Source organism: Pseudopipra pipra, chromosome 18 (genome assembly GCF_036250125.1).
Source record: "Pseudopipra pipra isolate bDixPip1 chromosome 18, bDixPip1.hap1, whole genome shotgun sequence".
In the NCBI taxonomy this organism is placed as follows: Eukaryota; Metazoa; Chordata; class Aves; order Passeriformes; family Pipridae; genus Pseudopipra; species Pseudopipra pipra.
In genome coordinates this window covers 12212639-12233406 of record NC_087566.1, presented here as the reverse complement: position 1 = coordinate 12233406, position 20768 = coordinate 12212639, and the positions used below count along the sequence as shown (strand labels likewise).

The 20768-nt window shown below is 45.5% G+C and overlaps 1 protein-coding gene across 8 annotated transcripts in view; it reads right to left on the bottom strand.

The window, feature by feature from the left end:
• The window catches only part of ULK1 (unc-51 like autophagy activating kinase 1), a 94651-nt gene that overhangs the window by 34107 nt on the left and 39776 nt on the right, over window positions 1–20768 (bottom strand). For all 8 annotated transcript variants that reach the window (XM_064675239.1, XM_064675237.1, XM_064675233.1 and 5 more), the window contains exons 7-12: window positions 20344–20517; window positions 18539–18612; window positions 16003–16104; window positions 8103–8161; window positions 4544–4626; window positions 1060–1110 (exon numbers count right to left, since the gene is read on the bottom strand). In XM_064675239.1, the coding sequence (XP_064531309.1) occupies window positions 1060–1110; window positions 4544–4626; window positions 8103–8161; window positions 16003–16104; window positions 18539–18612; window positions 20344–20517 (543 nt within the window). The remainder of the gene's footprint in view (window positions 1–1059; window positions 1111–4543; window positions 4627–8102; window positions 8162–16002; window positions 16105–18538; window positions 18613–20343; window positions 20518–20768) is intronic.

Here is a 20768-nt window from a genome sequence, read left to right as displayed (position 1 = left end):
AGGTGGAGACAAGGCCTTGGCTGCCTTCCAAGCGACCCTAAACCAGAAGCGTCTTTTCTTGCCCGCAGGAAGGTCACCTGAGTGCACAGTTAAAATCTGATCAGGAACAACTGAGAAGTCCTGCTCTGGCAGCAGGAAAGCAAGAGATTGTCAGGAGTGACGTGGACATCAGACAAGGGGTGTCCACCCATGGCACACATCCAAGAGGGGCTCTGTGTTTGTGCTGGACAGGTTTCCTCCAGAACTTCCAGCCCTTGCACTGGGCACCCCAAATCAATCACTGATGAAAATTCTTGGCTCTGTCATTTACTGAGGAGATTAAAGGTCCAGGAAGATCCTTCCAGAAGAAGACAACTCTACACAATTCCACTAAGCCAACTCTCTTGGCCAGAGGACTACGATACCCTCACACCAGAAGGAATTCTGAACTGCTTTCAATGAAAACAAACCTCTGGACCATAGTACATGTGGCTGGAAATATGTTCAAAAGTTATGAATCAAAAGAGGGAAGAGAGAACTTTCAATGGAACTCTGTTTTGACCAGCTCTCAGAGAGTATCCAAAGGTAACCCTTCTACAAAAAGATTTATCAAGAACTTCAAGGTAAAAGATGAAAAATGGTTTGGTTACCAAAGCCATTTTGCACAGGCAACCTAAAGTAGCACCTGGCAAGCACAGCCAAGAGTGTCAGTTTGCACCATTCACAATCCTGAGTGGTCCTACAGATGAGGATGAAAAGCAAGACCATGATACATAATCCTGTTTATCTACAAGCACCCCACTGACCAAGCACTTCATACAAAGCAGCTGAATACATTTCAAAGCTACATTTGCTTCTACTTCAGGTTTCTAAATAGCCCTCTAATCATCCCTTTGAAGATAACTCAGTCAAATTAAATACATTTTGATGGTGAAATCTGGACATGACACACTAACAAACACTGAATCCCTGCCTAAATAACTAAGGAAACATAAAGCAGTGTTTTTCTTTCCTTTTGAACTAGCAAAGGAAGTCCGGCCACGGTTCAAAAAGAGTTGTAATTGAAAATGCAATACTTACATTTTTTCATAGAGGCACTTGCATCCAAGAATGGGTGATGGAAAAACTCATCTGAAAAAAATCAAGAACCGTGACTCAGTGCAAGGAAATGACTGTAAGAAGTTTACAAAGCAGTCAAAGCATAGCAAGTTACGGCGTTTTACAGTGATTTTTCCATGCAATCCAGTCAACCTTGGAAGCTGGCTGACTGCAGTTGTATACAGCAGGGGTCAAGATTGCAGGGTAGGGACTGGATGCAGGACCCGCTCATATAAAAGGGATGGGAAATTATTTGGATCCCTGGCTGATCAGGATGGTGAGTCCTCCTAACTGCAGGGATCCAGGGGAGTTGTATTTATCACACTGCACTGCCACTCACTACACTGAAGAGGAATGATGGACAAAAAGATTACTCCACTGAGTGATCTTCCATCACACACAGACCCAAACCCTGCACACACTGAGGGCAGAAAGGATCACAGCCCAGAACTCCCCCTCTTTCACACCAGACACAACTGCTGCTTCCTCCCCTCTTTAAGGGAGAACATTCCACAGATCCAGGCCAAGAAAAGCTTCTGTCCTGGCTTGCTGGAGACATGAGGACATGTTTGCCTGTCCTCACAAGTAGCTTCTTCTCCCAATTCCTTCATCTCTGATTCACTGCAGCAGCTCTGTGCCAGAGTTCTCTCCTATCACAATCAGCAATTCAGCCTTTTGGGAATGTTAGTCATGGATCAACACTGATTATGGAGCTAACTGCAGGCACTTCAACTTCTTTTCCCAGCATGGATTTCCTGTTGCAACACCCAAGGTTTACAAACTTCTCCTTCTGTAAACAGCTCCTCTTTGGCCAGTGAGCTTTCCAGAAAGTAGCAACTGGGTTTTTTGTCTGCTTTTTAATCTTAAACAATCCCTGTCTGCCCAGCCTGAGAGACCCTGTCTCACCATGCCAGGGTCCTGCAGCCTGAGTGCGGGCTTAGTACAACAAAAGGGATGGAACACTCTGGCAGGGAAAGCTGGCATCTCACAGATTACATCTGCTGTGGATGGAGAACATCCCCATCCTGGAGGAGCTGCTCAGCTGCTGGAGTTTCCTGCTTCTTCTTCAGACTGCTCCTCTAGAGGAGTGTACCATCCCTCAGCCAAGCTGACTCAACTGAGGGGGTGGAAATGATGATTTCTTTCACTTTTCCCCCTCCCCGCTCCAAACTGCTTATTAGTTGTGCTTGCAAAGCAAAATTTAAATAACCCAGCTTGTAATCATCAGCAGGAAACTTGCAACTTGAAACCCTCTTGGTTTTCCTCTAGATAATCTTGAGATTGCAAAGACCACCAGTTCCTAGTAGAACAGCAGCTGAGACACACAACAAGTAAATGAAGTTTCAAGCTTATGTGCTGCTGTTGTGTGACTCAACTAAACTCTGGGGCAGCTCCGTGGAGGGCACTGTGCACATCTCCAGAGGCAGATTACAGAGGGCCTCAGGGGAAAAGGAGCAGCCGGAAACCCCCCCTCTGGGGAGAGTGGCTCAGGAATCATGCAGCACTCACAAATCTTCAATTTTCACCTTACAGAGTGCTGGAGGGTACAGGGCAGTGAACAAAGGCACTGACCATCAGCCATCAGGGGGAGGACAAAGCACTGGGAGCCAGCTAAGGGAAGGGGGAGGTCTGGATGGGATCCAGAGCCACGGGACATGAACAGCTTGTGCACAGCTGGGCTCACACAGTAGCTGAAAAGGTGACACTAACTGGGCACAGAGAAGTGCTCTCATTTACGTATTGTTGCTGTCTTGGCAAGGGGCATCATCTGGAGGTGGATGGGACCAAGTATACAACTGGATAGTGGGGAAGTGGATTGGTCTAAATAAATCATAATTCTGGTAGTTGCTTTCCTCTCAGCTGACAGGAGATACCAGAATGTGTCATGAGATGCCACACACTCATCAAGATCTGCCTTCTATAAAGCACAAGGAATATCTCACATATAGGCTTCTCTACAGATTATTTTCTCACATACCCCTTAAAAACAATTATATTTTACAAGGATGTGACAATTTATAGAGAGAAGGATCCTGCAGTAGCCAGTAATCTCAGTGCTGGAAGTGTTGTCTTGAGTGATATCAAAATCTATTATCTCAAATTTCTAAGTGTTAGACACTGACTCATACAGTCTACTCCCAGGAGGTACAAAAACAGCTTATGGGGGTCTAAAAAGGTTTGGCAGACTCAATTTCTGACAGCAGGGAGTCAAGAACCTCAAGGATACCTTCTTTTTAAGTGCACAGCACCATGATAGAAGAGGTGGAGATCCACAGCCAGACAGAAGATCTGCAGGGAATAAAACTGCAAGGTGCTTCTATCCAAGCCAAGTCTGCCAGGAGCTTCAACAACTCCCTTATCAAAAGGCTCATTCTCTCACTTCTGCACCCCAGTAACCAGTTCTTTACATTCATCACTAGATAATTATGATCAGCCTCTGTTAATCCACCCAGATGACCGTCCCCAGAAAGGCTTTCCTGGCATCTCTAATCCAAAAGAATAACAGAGGGTGCAAAACAATTTCTCTTCATCAGCTAGCACATGCTGCCCAGCAGGGAACAATCCACTTGAGCAGATAAGCAACAAATAACCAACCAAAAACCAATGCCCAAAAGACAGAAATATCAAACTCTTTTACCCCAAGTCTGACTAAAAAGCAACATCCTGAAAACACTCAGGATGTCTTTGCCTTTAGATGACTTGGCCCTTTCAGGGGCTCTAGGAAAGGCTCCACCTCTGCCTGCTTTCCTCTAGGGCAGGGCTTTACTAGGAGGTTCTTCAGACCCTTTTGCTCAGCTAAAACACATCTGTAAGATGCTGCCAAAGTCAGAACCACCTGGCTCACAGTGACTCTTCTTAATTTAGAAGGAATTAAAAAAAAAAAAAAAAAAAAAAGAATGAAATCTTCATGTCAGCCAAGACAGGGGACAGACACAGGCCCAGAGACTGCCAGCTTGAGCCCTCATAAGAACCACGGCTTCCTTCCACAGAAATCTGGAGAAGGAGGAAAGGGTCTGCAAGCAGCTATGGTCTCCAGGCTCAAATCATCACGGCAGACCCTGAGAAATGGAGGGTATTGACTGAATTGTTCAGTAAATGGGTGCAGCTTTCAGTTTTGGGAAGGAGCTATGCCAGAGAAAACAAAGATGCTCAAGATACCACATTTTATAATCAAAGTTTAGAGAGATTACAAAAGCAGAAGCCAGGAAACAAGGGAACACAAGTAACAAACATAGGTTGAAGGTGTGCCACATCTCCAGGTTTGCAAAACTGTACCGAAATCAGCACGGGCCTTTCCATCACAGGTACTAAAACCCCCAAGACTATGCAACCCTCAAGGCACACGTGAGATCCAGGTGTCTGGATGCTTCTCCAGCACCAGCCAGAAGTACAGATGTTTGTGCAGTGCCACAGCACAAGAGACACACAGAGAGGCAGCAGAACTAAAACTGGAAGGAGGTCTTACCGAAGTCCATGCGGTCCTTATGGTTACGCTGCAAAAGGCCCAGCAGGAGCTGCCTCAGGTGGCTTGATGTCTCCCTGGGGATGCTAGGATTGCAAACAAAAGCAAAGTAAGGGACACTTGCAGTCTACTTAAACTGCTTTTACATATTCAGGAAGGCAACTGGCAAATGCAAACTCCGTGTGCCTGCTGGGCCAGGAACACCAGGAGCTCACTGGAGGGACGCTGAACTGAAACATCTCTATTTGCATCTCTGGCTTTCACTCCCCACTGCCACTGTTCAGGCTACAGCTAACCTTGCTTTAGTGGCCTCTCCCATGAGCACCTGCAGATCCTTCCCTTCCACAGTGGTGCCAGTGTCAGCCCTCTGGTTCTCAGCTAAGCCCATTAGCGTGCAGTATTTCGCACATGATAAATAAAATCTCTTCCACTTGTGCTAGTGGGAATAAGGAGGGCACTAAAATCAAGCAGTTTCCAAGGGGAAGCTTCCAATTAAGACATTGGTGGTGAAATGTATCACCAATTACTACCATTTTATTAAGCCATTTGTTTTTCAGTGCAGCTTATGCGAGGCTGGCAAGCAACCTTTGTCTATTTGCTTCCTTGATATACAGCATTTATTAATTGGAGGCCACTAAGATGTGAGCAACTGCCACCCAAGCAAGCTAAAATTCATGCAGCTATCACCCCATTTTTCAGCACAGTTAGGAAGAAAACACTCTTTTCCATACAGTACAAAAGAGCTGGTAAATCACTGTGCTCTCCCTTGCCCCACAGCCAGATGGAGAAGAGGCCAGGGCAGCTCTTCCCAACCCCAGCAGACTGCAAGATGCAGGGAATAAATGACCAAATTAAGGCAGGGAAAGCAGAATTCAGCTCTTGCCTAAGTGGATTCAGCTTTGCTGACTTCCCTCCATCACCAGAAGTGCTGCTGGGGGCTTTAGTAGCCAGGCTGGGGCAGAGCTCTCCAAATTAGAGTGTAGGTGGTTCCAGCTCCCCTCACTATTAACTCTGTTTATCATGGCTGTGCCCAGCATGGCCCCACGCTCTGCCAGGCTTTTCCCTCTCCCCACACTGGGGTCAGCTGAGGTAATGGCCTGTGTGTGCCCAGCACAGTAATTTTAGCTGCTCAGTATCTCACACGTGGCTCGGGCAGGGCTGCCCTTCACTGGGCTGGCATCACTCACGGCCCTGAGGCCAAGCCCCACTGATGCTGGGAGAAAGAACCCTTCCTACACCATCTCCACCAATCTGCCCTGCCAGAGACAGGGTAAAAACAGAAGCTGGCACAAAAAAGCTCATCAAGAAAGTGTCCTTGGAAGCCCACTGTGTAATGGAATAACCCAAGGTACCACAGTGAGCAGTCTCCTCAAAAATACATTAGTGCTGGAGACCTGCAGTCCTGCGGTGTTATCATCATCATTTATTTATCCATGACACACAAAGCTCTCACCCAAAATGAGTCCATTTCCCAGCTATGGCTTTAGCCTTGCTATGGCTTCAAAGCCAAGAAACAGGCAGGTCAAGCCATGGACTTCAGATGGCACAACACAGATGAAGATGATGCAAACAGCCTGTCTCCTCTTATCTCCCACGTCTGAAGCATCAAGTTTTGCTACTCTATTTTCCAAGTATTATTTTCTAAGGCCACCTTTTTAAAGACAAGCAACAAATCTGCCTTATTCCCCCATGATCTGGGATGTACTTTGCCATGCAAACCAGCATGATGAACGTTAGCTACTAAGATCAGCACTGCTAAAATTGTGAGGCCTTTGGGCATGGGCTCCCCAGAATGCTCAGAACAGCATCTCACCTGTCAGCAGCAGCTGGGTAGGCAAGGACTGCTGGGGAGCATTTAATGAGCTTTTCTTCCCTACCCCATTCCCAAGCCAAAACACGGCACTTTCCATAGCCATGGCAGGGAAGTGGGTGCCAGCCTGCTGAGCCCCAAGGAAAATGAAACCAAATCCTGGCACTGCTGCAGTTGGAGGAGGTTGTCTCTGGAGTAGTTTTGTGGTTCATCCTGTGCTGGCAGGGCTCTCAAGCAGTTTATTCATGTTTACTCAGGAATAGCACAGATTGCAGCCCATGTCAGAGACAAACTGACTTTGGAAAGCTGGGAATTGCCATTTACACAAAGGCCACTTCAGATCTGACATCCACAGCAAAAAAAAAAACAGTGGGCTTGGACCTAAATTTTGGAGGAGTGTGGTAGTTCCAAAGTGGAGATAAGTGAAAATGGTGAATGCAGGCTGTGCAAAGGACTCAGAGGAGAAGGACTAATCCCTACAAGCACAGACACGCTCTCCTCTTACAGCCCAGTTTCATTTCTCCCCTCACCTGCACCACGAGCCAAACAACAGCAGGGCAGCGGGATCGACACAAGGAAGCTGATTAGTTGTAGGGATTAATTTCTCTCTTAGTAAGAGGGACTGCCTCAAGGTGAGCAGCCATGTTTTGGGCTGTTTAGGAAAAACACGAGGTCTGCTTTCTGCTCACACAGATTATTCAGCTCCCACTATGTGGTGACATTTTTGCTTTAAATTGTTCTCGTTGGGTGTTTTACTCCCTCGAGCCCTCCAGTTCAACCCAGGAGAATATGCAGATGCCCCAGAGTTAATGCTGGTAGAAATCTGCCTTCTCCCCAAATCAAAAAAGGAAGTACTTAAAGGGAAAGCACAAGTCATTGATAAGAGCTCCAACTTCTTGACAGTCCCTTCTAGTTATCTTTTGGAGCTGTCTGAACTGATAAGGGAAAAGAAAAATCCACATACAGCAACCCACTGACTTTCTGCATATGTGGCTGCATTAGCAGCTCTGCCAACTCGAAGCTAACTTTCTGCTTAAAAAAGACCTTCCAGTTTTTGGATATCTTATCTGGAACTTCAGTCCTGTCTCTGTACCAGGCTGAGGTTTTCAGAGCAGGCATGAGGTTCTGCTTTAAGAGCTCAGAGATCAAAAGGAAAGACCACAGCAACAAAACCAAAATACCCTGACAAATCACAGCACTGAGCAGCGAGGTAACATATACCCTGTTAGGATGAAAGCAGTTCTCTTCCCCCTGGAAACTGCAGCAGTGTCCATTTCCATGGAGGTTATAGTGTTTCCCCCTAAGAGCAGGATGGACACAAGCAGTTGCTGCCCTGACACGTGAGAAATGGGAATGTGATCTGCAGTCAGGTATTGCAGGTTACAGGAGGGACTGCAGTTTGGCTGCTCACACGTTTCCAGAATTGCCATGAGCTATTCCCAAGGCTCTCAGCCTCAGGGAAGCCATGTGTGGAACCAGACCACCAGTTGGCTCTTGGAATCACTAAGAATCCTGAATTTTTGCAATGTAGGGGAGCAGCAGTGTCTGCAGAGAGAGAGAACACCAACTCTGGCTATCCACTGCTGCCTCATTTTCTCTGGGCCACATCACTGCTGGTATAAGGAATGGGGAAAGGCAGGTGGCCAAATATTTTAGTCACCTCCCTGAGTGACAAGCCAGGAGCATGTGAGGACAGGTATAAACACAGGGTAAACAAGTGCCTACAAGCAGCAACACTGGAAAAATGCTTACTTGGGCATCAGCATCTTGTTTTTCTCATAGAAGAGGCGGAGATCCTGTGGGCTGCTGGCCTGTATGGGAGAGAGAAACCAGTACATGAAGGAGTTGACAGTGAAGGAAAGGGATTAACATTTCTATTTCACAGCAGCTCTGATGAGCAGAGAGACACTTTTCAATTGCTGGACCAGCACAGACAATGAGAACCTGCAGCTTGCTTTAGATTGAAAAGCCAGCCCTGTGCCAGAGTGAAAATACAGTATTTTAGCCTGCTGCCATTTTGTCCCTGACCTGGTTCTGTCCTGCTCTCCCCTTCCAAGGGCTGAGCTTCACTGCAGTGGGCTCTGATGCTCAGGTTTGAGCTGGCCTAATAGCCTCCCCCAGAAGACTAAATAATTGCATACGTGAGGAGCCTCAAATGGTGAATGGCAGATCCTGCTGGGAACATGGATTGATGCTGCAGGGCATTTAGAAGAGGGGCAGGGAACCTGCTGATGGGCAAGAGGATCTGTGAAGAGACTGGGAATGTGAAGAAAAAGCAACTGAATTGGGATTTCCTACTTTAATTCCAGGGAGCCATAAGGTCTCCAGCCACAGCTCCTGTTTTATTTGTGCAGTAATACACACAACTGCGTGGGATGTTGGATGACAAGATTCCAAATTCCGAGAGATGAGATTAAAAAAAAAAAGGGGGAGGGGGGGGATTGGCACAAGAGGTTTATGGCTGAGGTTAAAAATAAAATCACCAGTAGAGAAGCACAGACACGTAAAAATCTGCTAACACAAGTTCTCCATTTGTTTTCATGCAATGAATAATACAGGCCAGTAAATTAACCCCAGTGTCTCAAGCTTTTCTGCTTAGGCTGAGTCTCTTTATTAAAGGCAGAGCAGGCTGGCTGGCATGACACAGACATGAAGGCACACATAAAGAGGGGAGGAAGATCAGAGAGATTCATCTGCAATCAATTATTGGTGCAGCAGAGTGTGTAGGAAAGCGTGAATGAGGAGGCAACAGGCAGCTTCTCCTGATGTTCAGGGCAGGCTCTAAAAGCCCTCGAGCCTTCCACCTACTTCTATTTCTAAATTAGAAGCATTTAAGGTCAATTAAGATGCTTAAAATGGCAAATCAGACAAGCCAATCTGCAGATGGCCATCAAAATACCACTAACAGAGCATGGCTGGAAAAGCAGCCACATAAGATGCTGTTTCAACATCACCTGCTCCCTCTGGCTGAAGATGAAAATTGAGGATAATAGAGCTCAGTAAAAAAACCTCAAGAGAATGCAAAGGAGAGTCTCAAAAGCTGCTAATATCAACACACTTGTGTAGCACTCATCAGGACAGTATTTTTTACACAGCCTTACCAACAAAAGCTTCACAACTCTCCTATTGATTTGTACCAATAAGTGCTAATGGATTCCTAAAGGAAGCAAATAAAGATTTCCTGATTGTCTTTTCTGCAATAACACACCCTCTGCCATTCACAGACACAGTAAGGACCCAAACAGAAGGTGCAGAAATACTTTCTCCACAACCCATCAAAATGAATGTTCTTTAGCAAAGCACCTTGTTACACAGATGCCAAACTGCACCAAAACTTCCAATTGCTTCCACTCAATTTGATTTGGTTCAGGAAAACTCCATTTTAACACCTTTCCCCCTTGCAGATCTTGGGTCTGTAATTTCTGGCCAACTTTAAGGAGGCAAACACACACTGCACCAAATGGCCTGGCCACACTGCTCTGTGTGATGAAAAATATGCCTGACAGACACAAGGTACAAGGAGGAGCAGAACAGGGAGGGCAGGGCTCATTCACATCAGAGAGACACAAGCCTTGGCTCTGTGCTCTGGTCATTTCCTGTCCCAACAACTCGATTGTTTCACAAATACAATGAGGCTCTGATCTACTTCAAACACTGTTTTGTCAGACATTTTCCTGGCAATAAAGACAGAATATATTAAAAGCAGCTCATATATGAAGCCCAGCTCATTAGAGAGGGTTTCCATGCACTGGCTCAGACAGAAACAAAATCCTCAATGAAGTTCCCCCCCTCTTTGTACAAGTTCAAGAGATATCCCCCTAGGGTTATTGTTCCTCCACATTCTGCTTGTCTCAGCACTATCCCCACTTGCTCCTGCACACCCAGACCACTCTCCTTCACTAGGGCTGTTCCCTAGAGCCCATGATAGGCTGGTCTCTAATACAGGTACTGGGGGAAGAGTCATTTTAGTGAGTGCCCAGCACAGATAACCATGGATCACCATTAATTTGGTAAAAACAACTGAATCTTCACATAACTTTATTATTAATCAAATGAGTCACACACTTCTGTTCCTGGCAGATGGCTCCCAGGCTTGTAGTAACATGCCCACTGCTCTCCTGCTGTCACCAAGCATTTCATAAAGCACTAGGACCTTCAAACACTTTGCTCACCTCTCCTTTCAATAAATAGTGCTGCTCTGAGAATCGTGGAAAAAAATACACAACCATTTGTAAGAGAGTAAAAATGCCACTGGAATCCCTTCTTCTAGGAAGCTAAAGACTTAACTTGAAGCCTACCTTCCAGGCAGACACACCCTGCCCAAGAAAAGCACCAGAAAAAGCACATTTTAAGCAGGTAACAACTAGACCATTGGAGGTACACAGAGCCAGCTGCTACCTGCAGGACAGCATCCATCTGTCAGACCCAGGGATGCAGAACTGACAGCTCAGCTTTCCCCAAGAACAGGAGACACACCAGCAGGTCAATTCACACCCTCAGTCCCCCTCTCGTGTTACTGTGGAGCAGCTGCATTGGTGTAACTGGTTCTGTTTTTGTCTGTCCTTTCTATATATAGAGACAATTGGACAAATTCAATCATGCCAGTCTGTTAGTTTGTCCCCAGCAGCAGTGGAAATATGTTGAGCCAACAAAGGCATTCAGCATAACCCTGCCAAATCCCACTCGGTGCTGGCTGCCCACAAGTGAATTGCATGTGAAAAGCAGGCAGGGGGGTGTTTCCAAAAGCACTCAGCACTGGATTTGTTGTGCTTGGGCAAAGGCTGGATGCAAAAGCCCAGTACTCAGACAGAAGAGGGCCAGAGACATTCACACCTTCCCTAAACAGCCCTGCCTAGTCAACACTTCATAGCAGGTGTGTGGTATCCGCTCTGTTCCTTGAATCCTTTCCTTGGAGACCTGGAGGTGCAGAAAGGGGATTCAGATATGTTAGAAAGAAAAAAATAAACAAGCAATGATGTTTCTAGCTCAGCAGTTCCAGGGCAAAGTTTGAAAACCTGCTGCAAATACCCTCTGCTTGCTAAGACTCCCACAGCGAAGTGGCTGCATTTGGGGGACCTGAAAGCCCCAGGACCAGAAACAAGCAAACAAAAAACCAACCCCTGAACCTTCTTCTTTAGCTGTCTGTGGATGTTTTCTCTCTCTGCTGCCAACAGAGCAGGATGAGACCCACAAACACTGGTCCAAAAGTCACTGACTACAGCAACAAGTCAATCTCTGTGCCCAGTCTCAGCAGAATAAACCTACCACTGCCAGGAATTCCTGTCCCCATGGACACAGGACAGTCCAGAGGAACAGATCTGGGAACAAAAGAGTAGCCTGCCTAACAAGTTCTAAGTATAAAGTCATCCCTTCCTTAGTCTTCCTCAAGGCTTGTTCCACAACATGGCAGTTGCTATAAGTGACACATAATCCTGGTACTTATGCAGACAGAATTAACTCAGAATTAAAGCAGTGAACTTGGTACACCAGACTTGGAAATTAATTTTTCACCTAACAGCTAGCTGGGACAAGGACATAAGCAGGCAGGTTAACTCTTTCAGAGCTGCCAGACTGGGCAGAAAAACTTGCACTGCCTCTTATGTCACTCCCCTGCTCCCTGGCTCCACAGTGCATCACATCCGTAAAGAGCTGGAAGATTCATGCAAAGGCTCAGACAGCAGATAATCAGATTTTATGGTCCTTAGATGATCTGATGTCCAAGGGGACCCATACTACTGCCAGAGACAGCTCTGACACAAAGTACACGTTCTTGGTGGCGAGTCTGCTTACCAAGAGCTGCCCAGTTTTAAAAGGGGTCACACAAGAGAAGCCACCAGAAATATCAGTGTGATTCCTCCCCCACAAAAAAGAGAGATTGAGGTCATTTAACTAATCATATTTAAAGCACCATCTGACAAGGACTAGACTGGTTTTAGATTGTTTCAGACCTTGTGTAAATCTTTTCCTTCTCTGCCTCCAGCTTTGCTTCTGGTTGTCACTTGTTTACACTGCCTGCACCACCTCACAGCGGGCACAGGCTCCCAGTCTTTTCAGCTCAGGTAAGGACAAGATGAAACCACTACACTCTCAAGGCACTTCCCAGTATTGGTCAGCATGACCAGGAAATGCACTGTTCAAGTCCTGTCCTCAGCGACAGAAATGCAGAGGTGTAAGTGCAGACCACTTATTAGGCAAGGCAAATTAACAATTCCACATTAGTACAGTGCTCAGCAAATCTGTTTATAGGGATTATGAATCCCATTAATCTCATCCCTATGGCAGTCTCACTGTTTTGTTTATGGGCACGTTTAATACAAAAAGCTCCTTAAGAAAGCTTCACCAGCCATCCTACCAACTGTTCACATCTGAGCATCAGCAGCTTCTTTCTTGCCTGCGTGCAGTGAGGCAGGGAAGGGACAGGAATGGCTCTGGGAAATTGCCTTGGGTGACCCAGCTATAGTTAATTTTTACTCTGAGACAGCCAGAAATCACATTCACGCACATAAACATCTCTGCCTTGATTTAGGACACTTTCTGGATTGACAGCTGCCTCAGCCTTTCCACACATTTGATCTTTTCTCCATCTAACCCATCTCCCCGAAACCCTATTTTATTTTTAGGCAGCTCCTTCCTCCTCCCCACAGATAACACTGGAGTCCCTTTGGCTTGCAGCCTCCTGGAGGTGCCTGGTTGGCTCATGCAGCAAACAGCCAGAGCACCCAAATGCAGCATGTTTCATGTTCCAGATTCCCATGGGAATCTCAGCCAGACAGGGATGAGGGGCTGTTCTTGCCAGCCTGGGAGGGAAGGCACGGTGAGGATTTAGCCTGAAGAGGTGAACGTCAGAAATCCAGTTCCTGGCTTCCCTGTACAACTGGGTCTGCTGGTGGCACTGTGTGGAATCAGCCTGTTCCCTCCCTGCTCATCTGGAGACATCTCTCCCAAAAGCACTCATTGCTATTCATGGTGTCCCAATCACCCCTGTCCACTACCCCTCTTTTCTCCTAAAAGCCCTGTAAACAACAGTTTCTCCCTGATCAATGACCATCAGCAAATTCTTACAACACAGTCATGCCAACAAAGACAGAAAGCCAGTTAACCTTTAACCAGCTTCCCAGCATCTGCCCTAGACAAGCTTCTTTCACCTGGATCTCACAGCTCGAAGGCAATTTGTGACACACACAGCCAAAACAAATAGATGGGGCACAGAGAACCATCTGGGCTGAGCTCCTCTTTCTCCCTGATCAAACAAATCCACAGCTGCTCCTGCAGTAACAAACGGGACTGGCACTGAGCTTCAAAATACAAACTCCAAAAGAGGAAAGGGTGTGGGGAAAAATTAAAATAGAGGAACAAATGACCCCCGTTCCCAGCCCAACAGATGTTGGATTTATATGGGAAAGAGAGGTTATCTAGTGAGGTGAACACAGAGCAAGGGTCAGGAGCTGCTGGGAAGGGACTGAAGTGTCCCAAGGCAGGGTTTGCCATGGCTCACTCAGAGGGACGTGGGCACACAGGAGTGTTCTCACCCCTGTGTGAGCCTGAGCACACACCTACAAGGCAGAACACTGATGGTTTTCTGACCATCTGCCCTTTCAAAACCTTGGCTGGAGAGCTCAGTGGAGCTGACTAATATTCAATTCTATTTCCTGGGGAAGTCTTCTCTATAGGAACAAATGTTTTCAGGAGAACATTTCTGTGACATCCCTCAGTGACCAATGATAAAAGCCACCTGTTCTTTCCACAGAAATCAGGTGCTCCACAGTTGTGTGCAATCTATGATAAAGTCACCATATTAAATGGTAACTAAATAATTTGAATGAGCACAGTATCAAGGTGCCTTTAGAGACTAAAAAGCACCAAGTTACAAGGGAGAATGAGTGCCAGGCTCTCCTATGCAGCAGTCAAAGCTTGCCTTCCCCTTCCCCATGTTTTTTCCCTCAAAGAAAGTAAATATTTGTGTGTTGTCCTAACAGTCATTTTCTCCTCTCAAACAAAGAGACCAACACCAATGAACAGAAGCCATTCAGAAGTTTCAGTGCATTTTTTGGGGTGTTTATAAAAAAAGAAACATGCAAAGAAAATGAAGCCTTGCTCTAAACACAGACCAAGCTGGTGGACAGAATATAAAGCACTGGGATGGAAGATTCTTACAGCAGCAGGGAAAAAATTACCCTGAAGGAGAAAAGTGCTCTTGGCTCTAGACAAAACCAAAACATACCATTAGTTTACTCCTGTATTTGCCCACCCTTTCCTGCAAGAGATTCAGAACTCATTTTATCCTCCCTGATGATGTAACTGCATAAACATTCGAGGTCTCGTGTGAAATCCTAAAGAGCTGTGAAACTAAAGCTCAGAAAATCCTGCACTTCACAAAATTTGCTTTATTAAATGAGCATAGATTTGTCCCTGACTTTTTTTTTTTTTCTTTTTGGTGCTATTTGTTTTTATTTCCTTTTCATTCATTTTGGGGGTTTGGTGGGTTTTGTTTGTTTGGGGTTTTTTTTTGCCATTTTGTTTTGTTAGGGAATCAGGATAAAGAGATGTCAGGACACGTGAAGAGAGGGCCACAGTTCACATGTGCCCTAATGATCTCAGAAAATGAAGAAGCACTCCAGAGGCATGCAGTTGACATATATCAGCATGCAAATATGAAGTCTTTTTCCACAGATGAGAGATTACAGAGCTCACACATTAGAGAAGCAAACAAGTATCAGCAATTTGAGCATCTCTGCTATGCTTTAAGACAGCAAGGAAAAAAACCTGACAAGTACAATACTTTAAAATAGTAATTGCAAGGGAGATCCTGGAGATCTCATTCAGCATGGAAGAAGGAAAGGAACACACAGTGTGGCACACTAATGACCTGGACCAAGAAAAAGACACTGAGTACAGAGGAACTCCAGCTATGTATGATTACAAATATGTGAAGTAATCCTGAAACATGCATGAGGCTGTGGTGAATTTCTCCACCATTCAAAAATTTAAAATCAGAGAATGCTGTTCACTAAAGATATGTTTCAGCTGATCCAGAAGTTATGGCATTTAAGTATAGGGTGGAGTTTTACAGGACTGTGTTGTATTAGGACGGGTTTGGACCTGATGAACATAAACATTTCAGGCTGGAAGGGACTGCTCTGACATAACAGATAAGATCTTTTTGATAAGATTCTACTTAATGACTTTGAAAACCAAGTTGATTCAGCTGCAATACACCAGTTACCACCAAAACATCCTGAACATTAACCTGCAATTACAATCTTCCTTATTGTCCTTCCATACACAACAGAATTATAATTATAAATTATACACTAAGTACAGTTGTAAATGGGCCTGAAAAAAACCCACTGCTTTAACTGATGCATGGTAATTTTCTCAATAAATGACCCTTCCTAAGGATTTATAACTGAGAAATACATTTCAGTGAGATACAGACCAGAAAAGAGTCATATTCTAGTAACACATCCAGCATTACAACATATAAAGCACCACACTGTCAAGGTGTTGGACAGCCAGACCTTCATGAGGCTGGATCTAGGGGAGCTGACATAATAATGACAGAAGCCTTTGAGTAACCAGATTAAATGGAAATAAAGAGATAAAAAAAAATAAATCATGAAACAGTCAGAAACATCAGATCTAAGCAACTCACCTGAAAAGGAGCCTTTCCTGTTAAACACTGATAAATGATGGTTCCTATACTCCAGAGGTCAGCTTTGGCATCGTAGTGTTGTGACATAATGACTTCTGGTGCCTTTTTGGGGAGAGAACAGAGATTCCTTTTATAAGAAGATGAAGCTTTTTCTTTTTTTTTAGCAGCTCCAACAAGGAGAAGTCACTATCATGCTTTAAAAACTCTTGAGCTAGATTCCCCAATTACCATGAAAGATTTGCCCCCAATAAGACTGTAACACTATCCTGAAAGGGCCAATTCCCTATCTAAGTGGGGGAAGAAGAGACTTTCATTCAGGAATAAAAAAAATATTCCAGTATTGGGTATTTTGGGCAAACTCAGTACTTTCCCCTCTCAGTGCACTATTTTCTGCTGAATCCACCTATGCTCATAAGAAGCCTCATTGCAATGGCACAGACAGATCTTCTCAACTAAAGCAAGGAGCAGGTAAATGATCAGGAGCAGCCAAGGCTCACAGGTTAAGCTCCAGCCTCCATCCTGAGCTGCTTCACTTCAGCACTTTCCTCATTTAGCCCAAGATGGCAGCACATTAATTAAGCTCCAGAGCCTGCTGCCAAGGTCACAGTCTGGGTTCAAAGGCAGCCCTCTGTGTTTCAGCCCAACAGCTTGAGCCCTGCTGTGCCTCAGACTCTGGTTTCTAATCTCAGCCCGTGCACTCAGCTGCTCCCTGCCAGGCTTGTTCCAGAAGCTGGAGACAGTGCAAGCCCCCAAAGCCCCACGGCTCAGGAGGAGTGTGCCTTAGGAGCAGCAGCAGAGGGGGGACAGAAGGGCAGGCTGGCTAATCCCACGTGTTTATGACTAGAGATTTCATTGCAGTGCTGCCAGCATGGAACAGGATCAATTTTCTAGCTCTGTTAGAAGTAAAGGCCACATATAATGGAAAAAAAAATAATGGCAACAAACAAGTTGTGGACAGGAGCTGGGTTTGTCCGTAGGGAAGCAGGCATGGCACCAAGCAAAGCCAAGGAAGAAGGACAAGAACTGCACAAGGAAGTTTCAAGTCTTGCATGACATGGATCATATTGGGATTCAGACAGAAAGCTCATTCTGATGGGGGTAAAATACCTTTCTTTTTTAAAACAGCAAAATGAAACAAGCAGCAACAGGCTGTGACTCAAAGGAGGGAATCAGGGCCTGCATTGCCAGCAGATGTTCCCAGAGCTCCTGCACAAGATTCACAACAGCAGCAGGGACAGACTTCAAACACTCCCTAAATCCCAGTCAAACCCTCCCTTCCCTTGTCCTCCTTCAAATCCATCAGTAAACACAGAACAATATGACACACTGAGATTCCTTGATATATCCAGAGTTGTTTAAAATAAAAATAAAAAATAAATAGAAAAATATCATCACTAGCTTCCTCCAGCCCTTTCAAAATATAAGCTGGGTGTTTTCAATTACTTTCACAAGCAAGTCTGAAAAAGTACCACTAAAAATAGACAATTCAGGAAACTCTCATAGGAGAAGAGAGTTACATCATCTTCACATATAGCATAGTTCAAATAAACATCAGGCTTCAAAAAAGGGAGAGGAAGTCTGTTTTGCTTAAGTTAGTACTATGGAACAGACTACCAGATGCACCACCCCTGTGCAGTGCAGCACAGCACAGTCCAGCCTAACTCTGCCCAAACACTATAGACAAAAAACTTCAGAGTGGATTAGACCATGTTTCAAATCAGGTGCCTCCTGCCCCAGGGCACCTCTAAAAACTTCAACCCAAGTTGACCCACATCATGTTTTTACTTTGAGCTCAGACACCCACACCCACAGGAACTATTACATGACTACCTCTGACATTTTTATTTCTGTCTAGTTTTGTCATTTTTAATTTCACTGACTTGATGTGACACCGAGACCTTGCTGCTCCACAAGCACAAATAACAGATAACCTCATCACAACCTGATCCCAGAGTGGAAAGTACAGAGAGGGTGAAAGGGATCGGTTTGGTTCCTTATACACAGTCTAAGAAGTCCTCCTGGAAGCAACTGGTTTGGTGAAAGAATTGACTGCAAAGGCTGAGGTGACAGCAGGTTTTTGGAACTGCTCTGTCTCAAAAGGACCTGCTGAAGCAGGGATTTACTGAGGTTCCTCTGCAGGGAAGCAACACCTCAAATAGCCAGATATGTGAAGTATCTCCCCAGCCCTCACTCTTCTGTTGTTGCTTTGCTCATAGCAGAGGAAATAGATTGTACTTCCCAATGCCTTCAGGGGAGAGGCCTGGGTGACCTCTGGGAGATGCAGTTTCTGGGGACAGACAACAATCAATAGTCCATTTATTTATCCAAAGCTCATCTGGAAATTACATGACAGCACAGGCACCCATTGTCTGACATTACCAGCAGCCAGAACTTTAGGAAGCCCCCAGGTAATAGCTGGTTTCTGACAGTAAATAAAATTTCACCTTTGGGGGAAAGACTAGAGAAAAACAAAGCCTTGCTTTTGGGGGGCAAAGCAAGAACAACACAGAAAAACATGTAGGCAAACCACACTTACCATGTACATGGGTGAACCACACAATGTTGCTGCCATCATATTGTTCTGCAGATACCGGGCAAACCCAAAGTCAGCTGCAGAGAGAAACAGAAACAGGTCAGGGGCAGACACCAGTTCTAGAGAGCCTCCACCTTCTCCAGTTGATTCTTTCTACTTTCCTTTCACGTCCCATCAGTCTTCATAGCACCTGCCTCATCTTAACAAGGCTTTGATAGCTCTCTTCTTAAATACCAACATCCTTGTCCTAGTTATTAATGCACAGTACAGACACTAGAAAAGGACAGACCAAGCCACAAAAGCCCAGAAGAACAAACTCCCATCTGTTTTTCAGGGATAAACAGTCACTTCTAGTACCCATTTGCCTGCACTCTGAACTGTCATCTGGGAGAGCTCTCTTGGCTCCAGTGAGAGTGTGCCAGTTCATAACTAACCAGTTCATCTGCTGCTACCTCAGCCTTCCATTTGGGGAACTGAAAGTTCCCCTCCATTCAAAATGCTCAGTGTAACAAGACATCCAGGACAAACCACTTCCCACCACCATCCACACTTCTTAGCCCAGCCCTACTGGAGTCTTCCTCTTTTTCTTTAGAAAGGTTCCAACAGTGCCAACCCCAGCACTAGGACAGAAAGCTGAGCTACAGCAGAAAAGCCAGGGACAAGGAATACCAGGACAAATTACCTCTGCAGGTTACTGAGCATCTGATCATATGATACTTAGAGGTTCTCTCAAGGTTACCAGATATTTCAAGCTAAGAGACTGACACTGTCATCTGTCACTAATGAACTGCTACAGCTAGATATTCCCTGGACCATGTACTCAGGGTTGCAGGGTACATCACACCCAAGAGCAGCTGTGCCTGCAGAGCTCCCGCCTGTGTTTGAAGCTCCCAGTCCCTTCCACCTCGCAGATAATAACTCTGCACTTCACAAAAATAAAATAAAATAAAAAATCAAAACAAAACAGTCAAAGAGGCACCAACATTTCAAACTTTTCCACTGGACCTCATTTCTCAGGTGAATGAAAGCATTAACACCTCCTCCACAGCACAGGGTTCAGGTGAGGAACAGTTGTACCTAACTGGTGTCAGCTTCAGCTCAGGAGCTGTAACACAACCAAAAGCTCACATGTGAGGGTTGTATCATCCAGCACTCCTTTCTGAGAGACTCCAGGGGATATGTGTGCTCAGTAACTGGATTTCTGAAGCATCGGTCCCAACTACTAGTGGTCCATATCTGTGCCACTTGCCTGATGTGCAGAACATGAATCTCTTCAAGATGCAGCTGAGAAACCTGCCTCTAATTCAGCTTGTGAAAACACCCACTTTTGGGTGTGCCTGACCCTGTTCTGTGCTCTCTGAGGCCAGCCAGGAGAGCAGCTACTATCAGGCCTTCAGGCACCCACATTTACCTCAATACTATTAAAAGCTGAAGAAAAAAGTCACAACTTCTGCTTATTTCTTGGTAAGCTTGGAGATTACACGCCAATTAGGGCAGGCTGGTGTTTGTTTTTACTGAGGGAGGCAGGCACTGCTCAGCTGGGAGCAGAGCAGGGCCTGCCCAATTCCTTTTTTGTGCTAAGTCTGTGTCCTGGCTGAGCTGAAAGCTTTTGCTCCTCCTGCCTGGAGCCGGCTGAAGGCTACACTTAGCAGAGGAACTCAACGAGGAAGATGAAAGGTGTTAGGGAATTTTAAAAGAAGGGCAGCAATCCTTTTCTCCTCCCAGACAGCCCCCCAAAGATAGATTGAGGCTTGCCACTTATCCCTCACCAAACCCTCCCGAGGGTGACGTTCGTAATGGGGTCTTACCGATCTTTATGCGGATGTTGTTGGGATTTGATTTCCTGCCTCCAGCGTAGGAAAGGAGGATATTCTGTGGTTTCAAGTCCCGATGGATGATGCCTTTGCTGTGCAGCATTTTCATGGCACCTGCTATCTGCTGGAGAAAGAGCCTGATGGTGTCTTCACTAAGTGTCCGCATAGCTGGGAAGGAGGGGAAAAAAAAAAAAAATGACCACAGATGAAAAACTTACAATGCCAGTTCCCCGAGGAGCCCAGAGGGCAGATTCTCACAGCAATTAGCTGTAATTTGTCATCTTTATTTCCACGTATGATGTCTTTTCCCCACACACCATTTCTGAATGATTCCTACAGGCAACAAGGGAGAGCGTTTGCATTCCCAGCTTATTCTGTGGTCAGGGCTGTTTTCAGCCCCAAGTCTCTCATGCTGAACT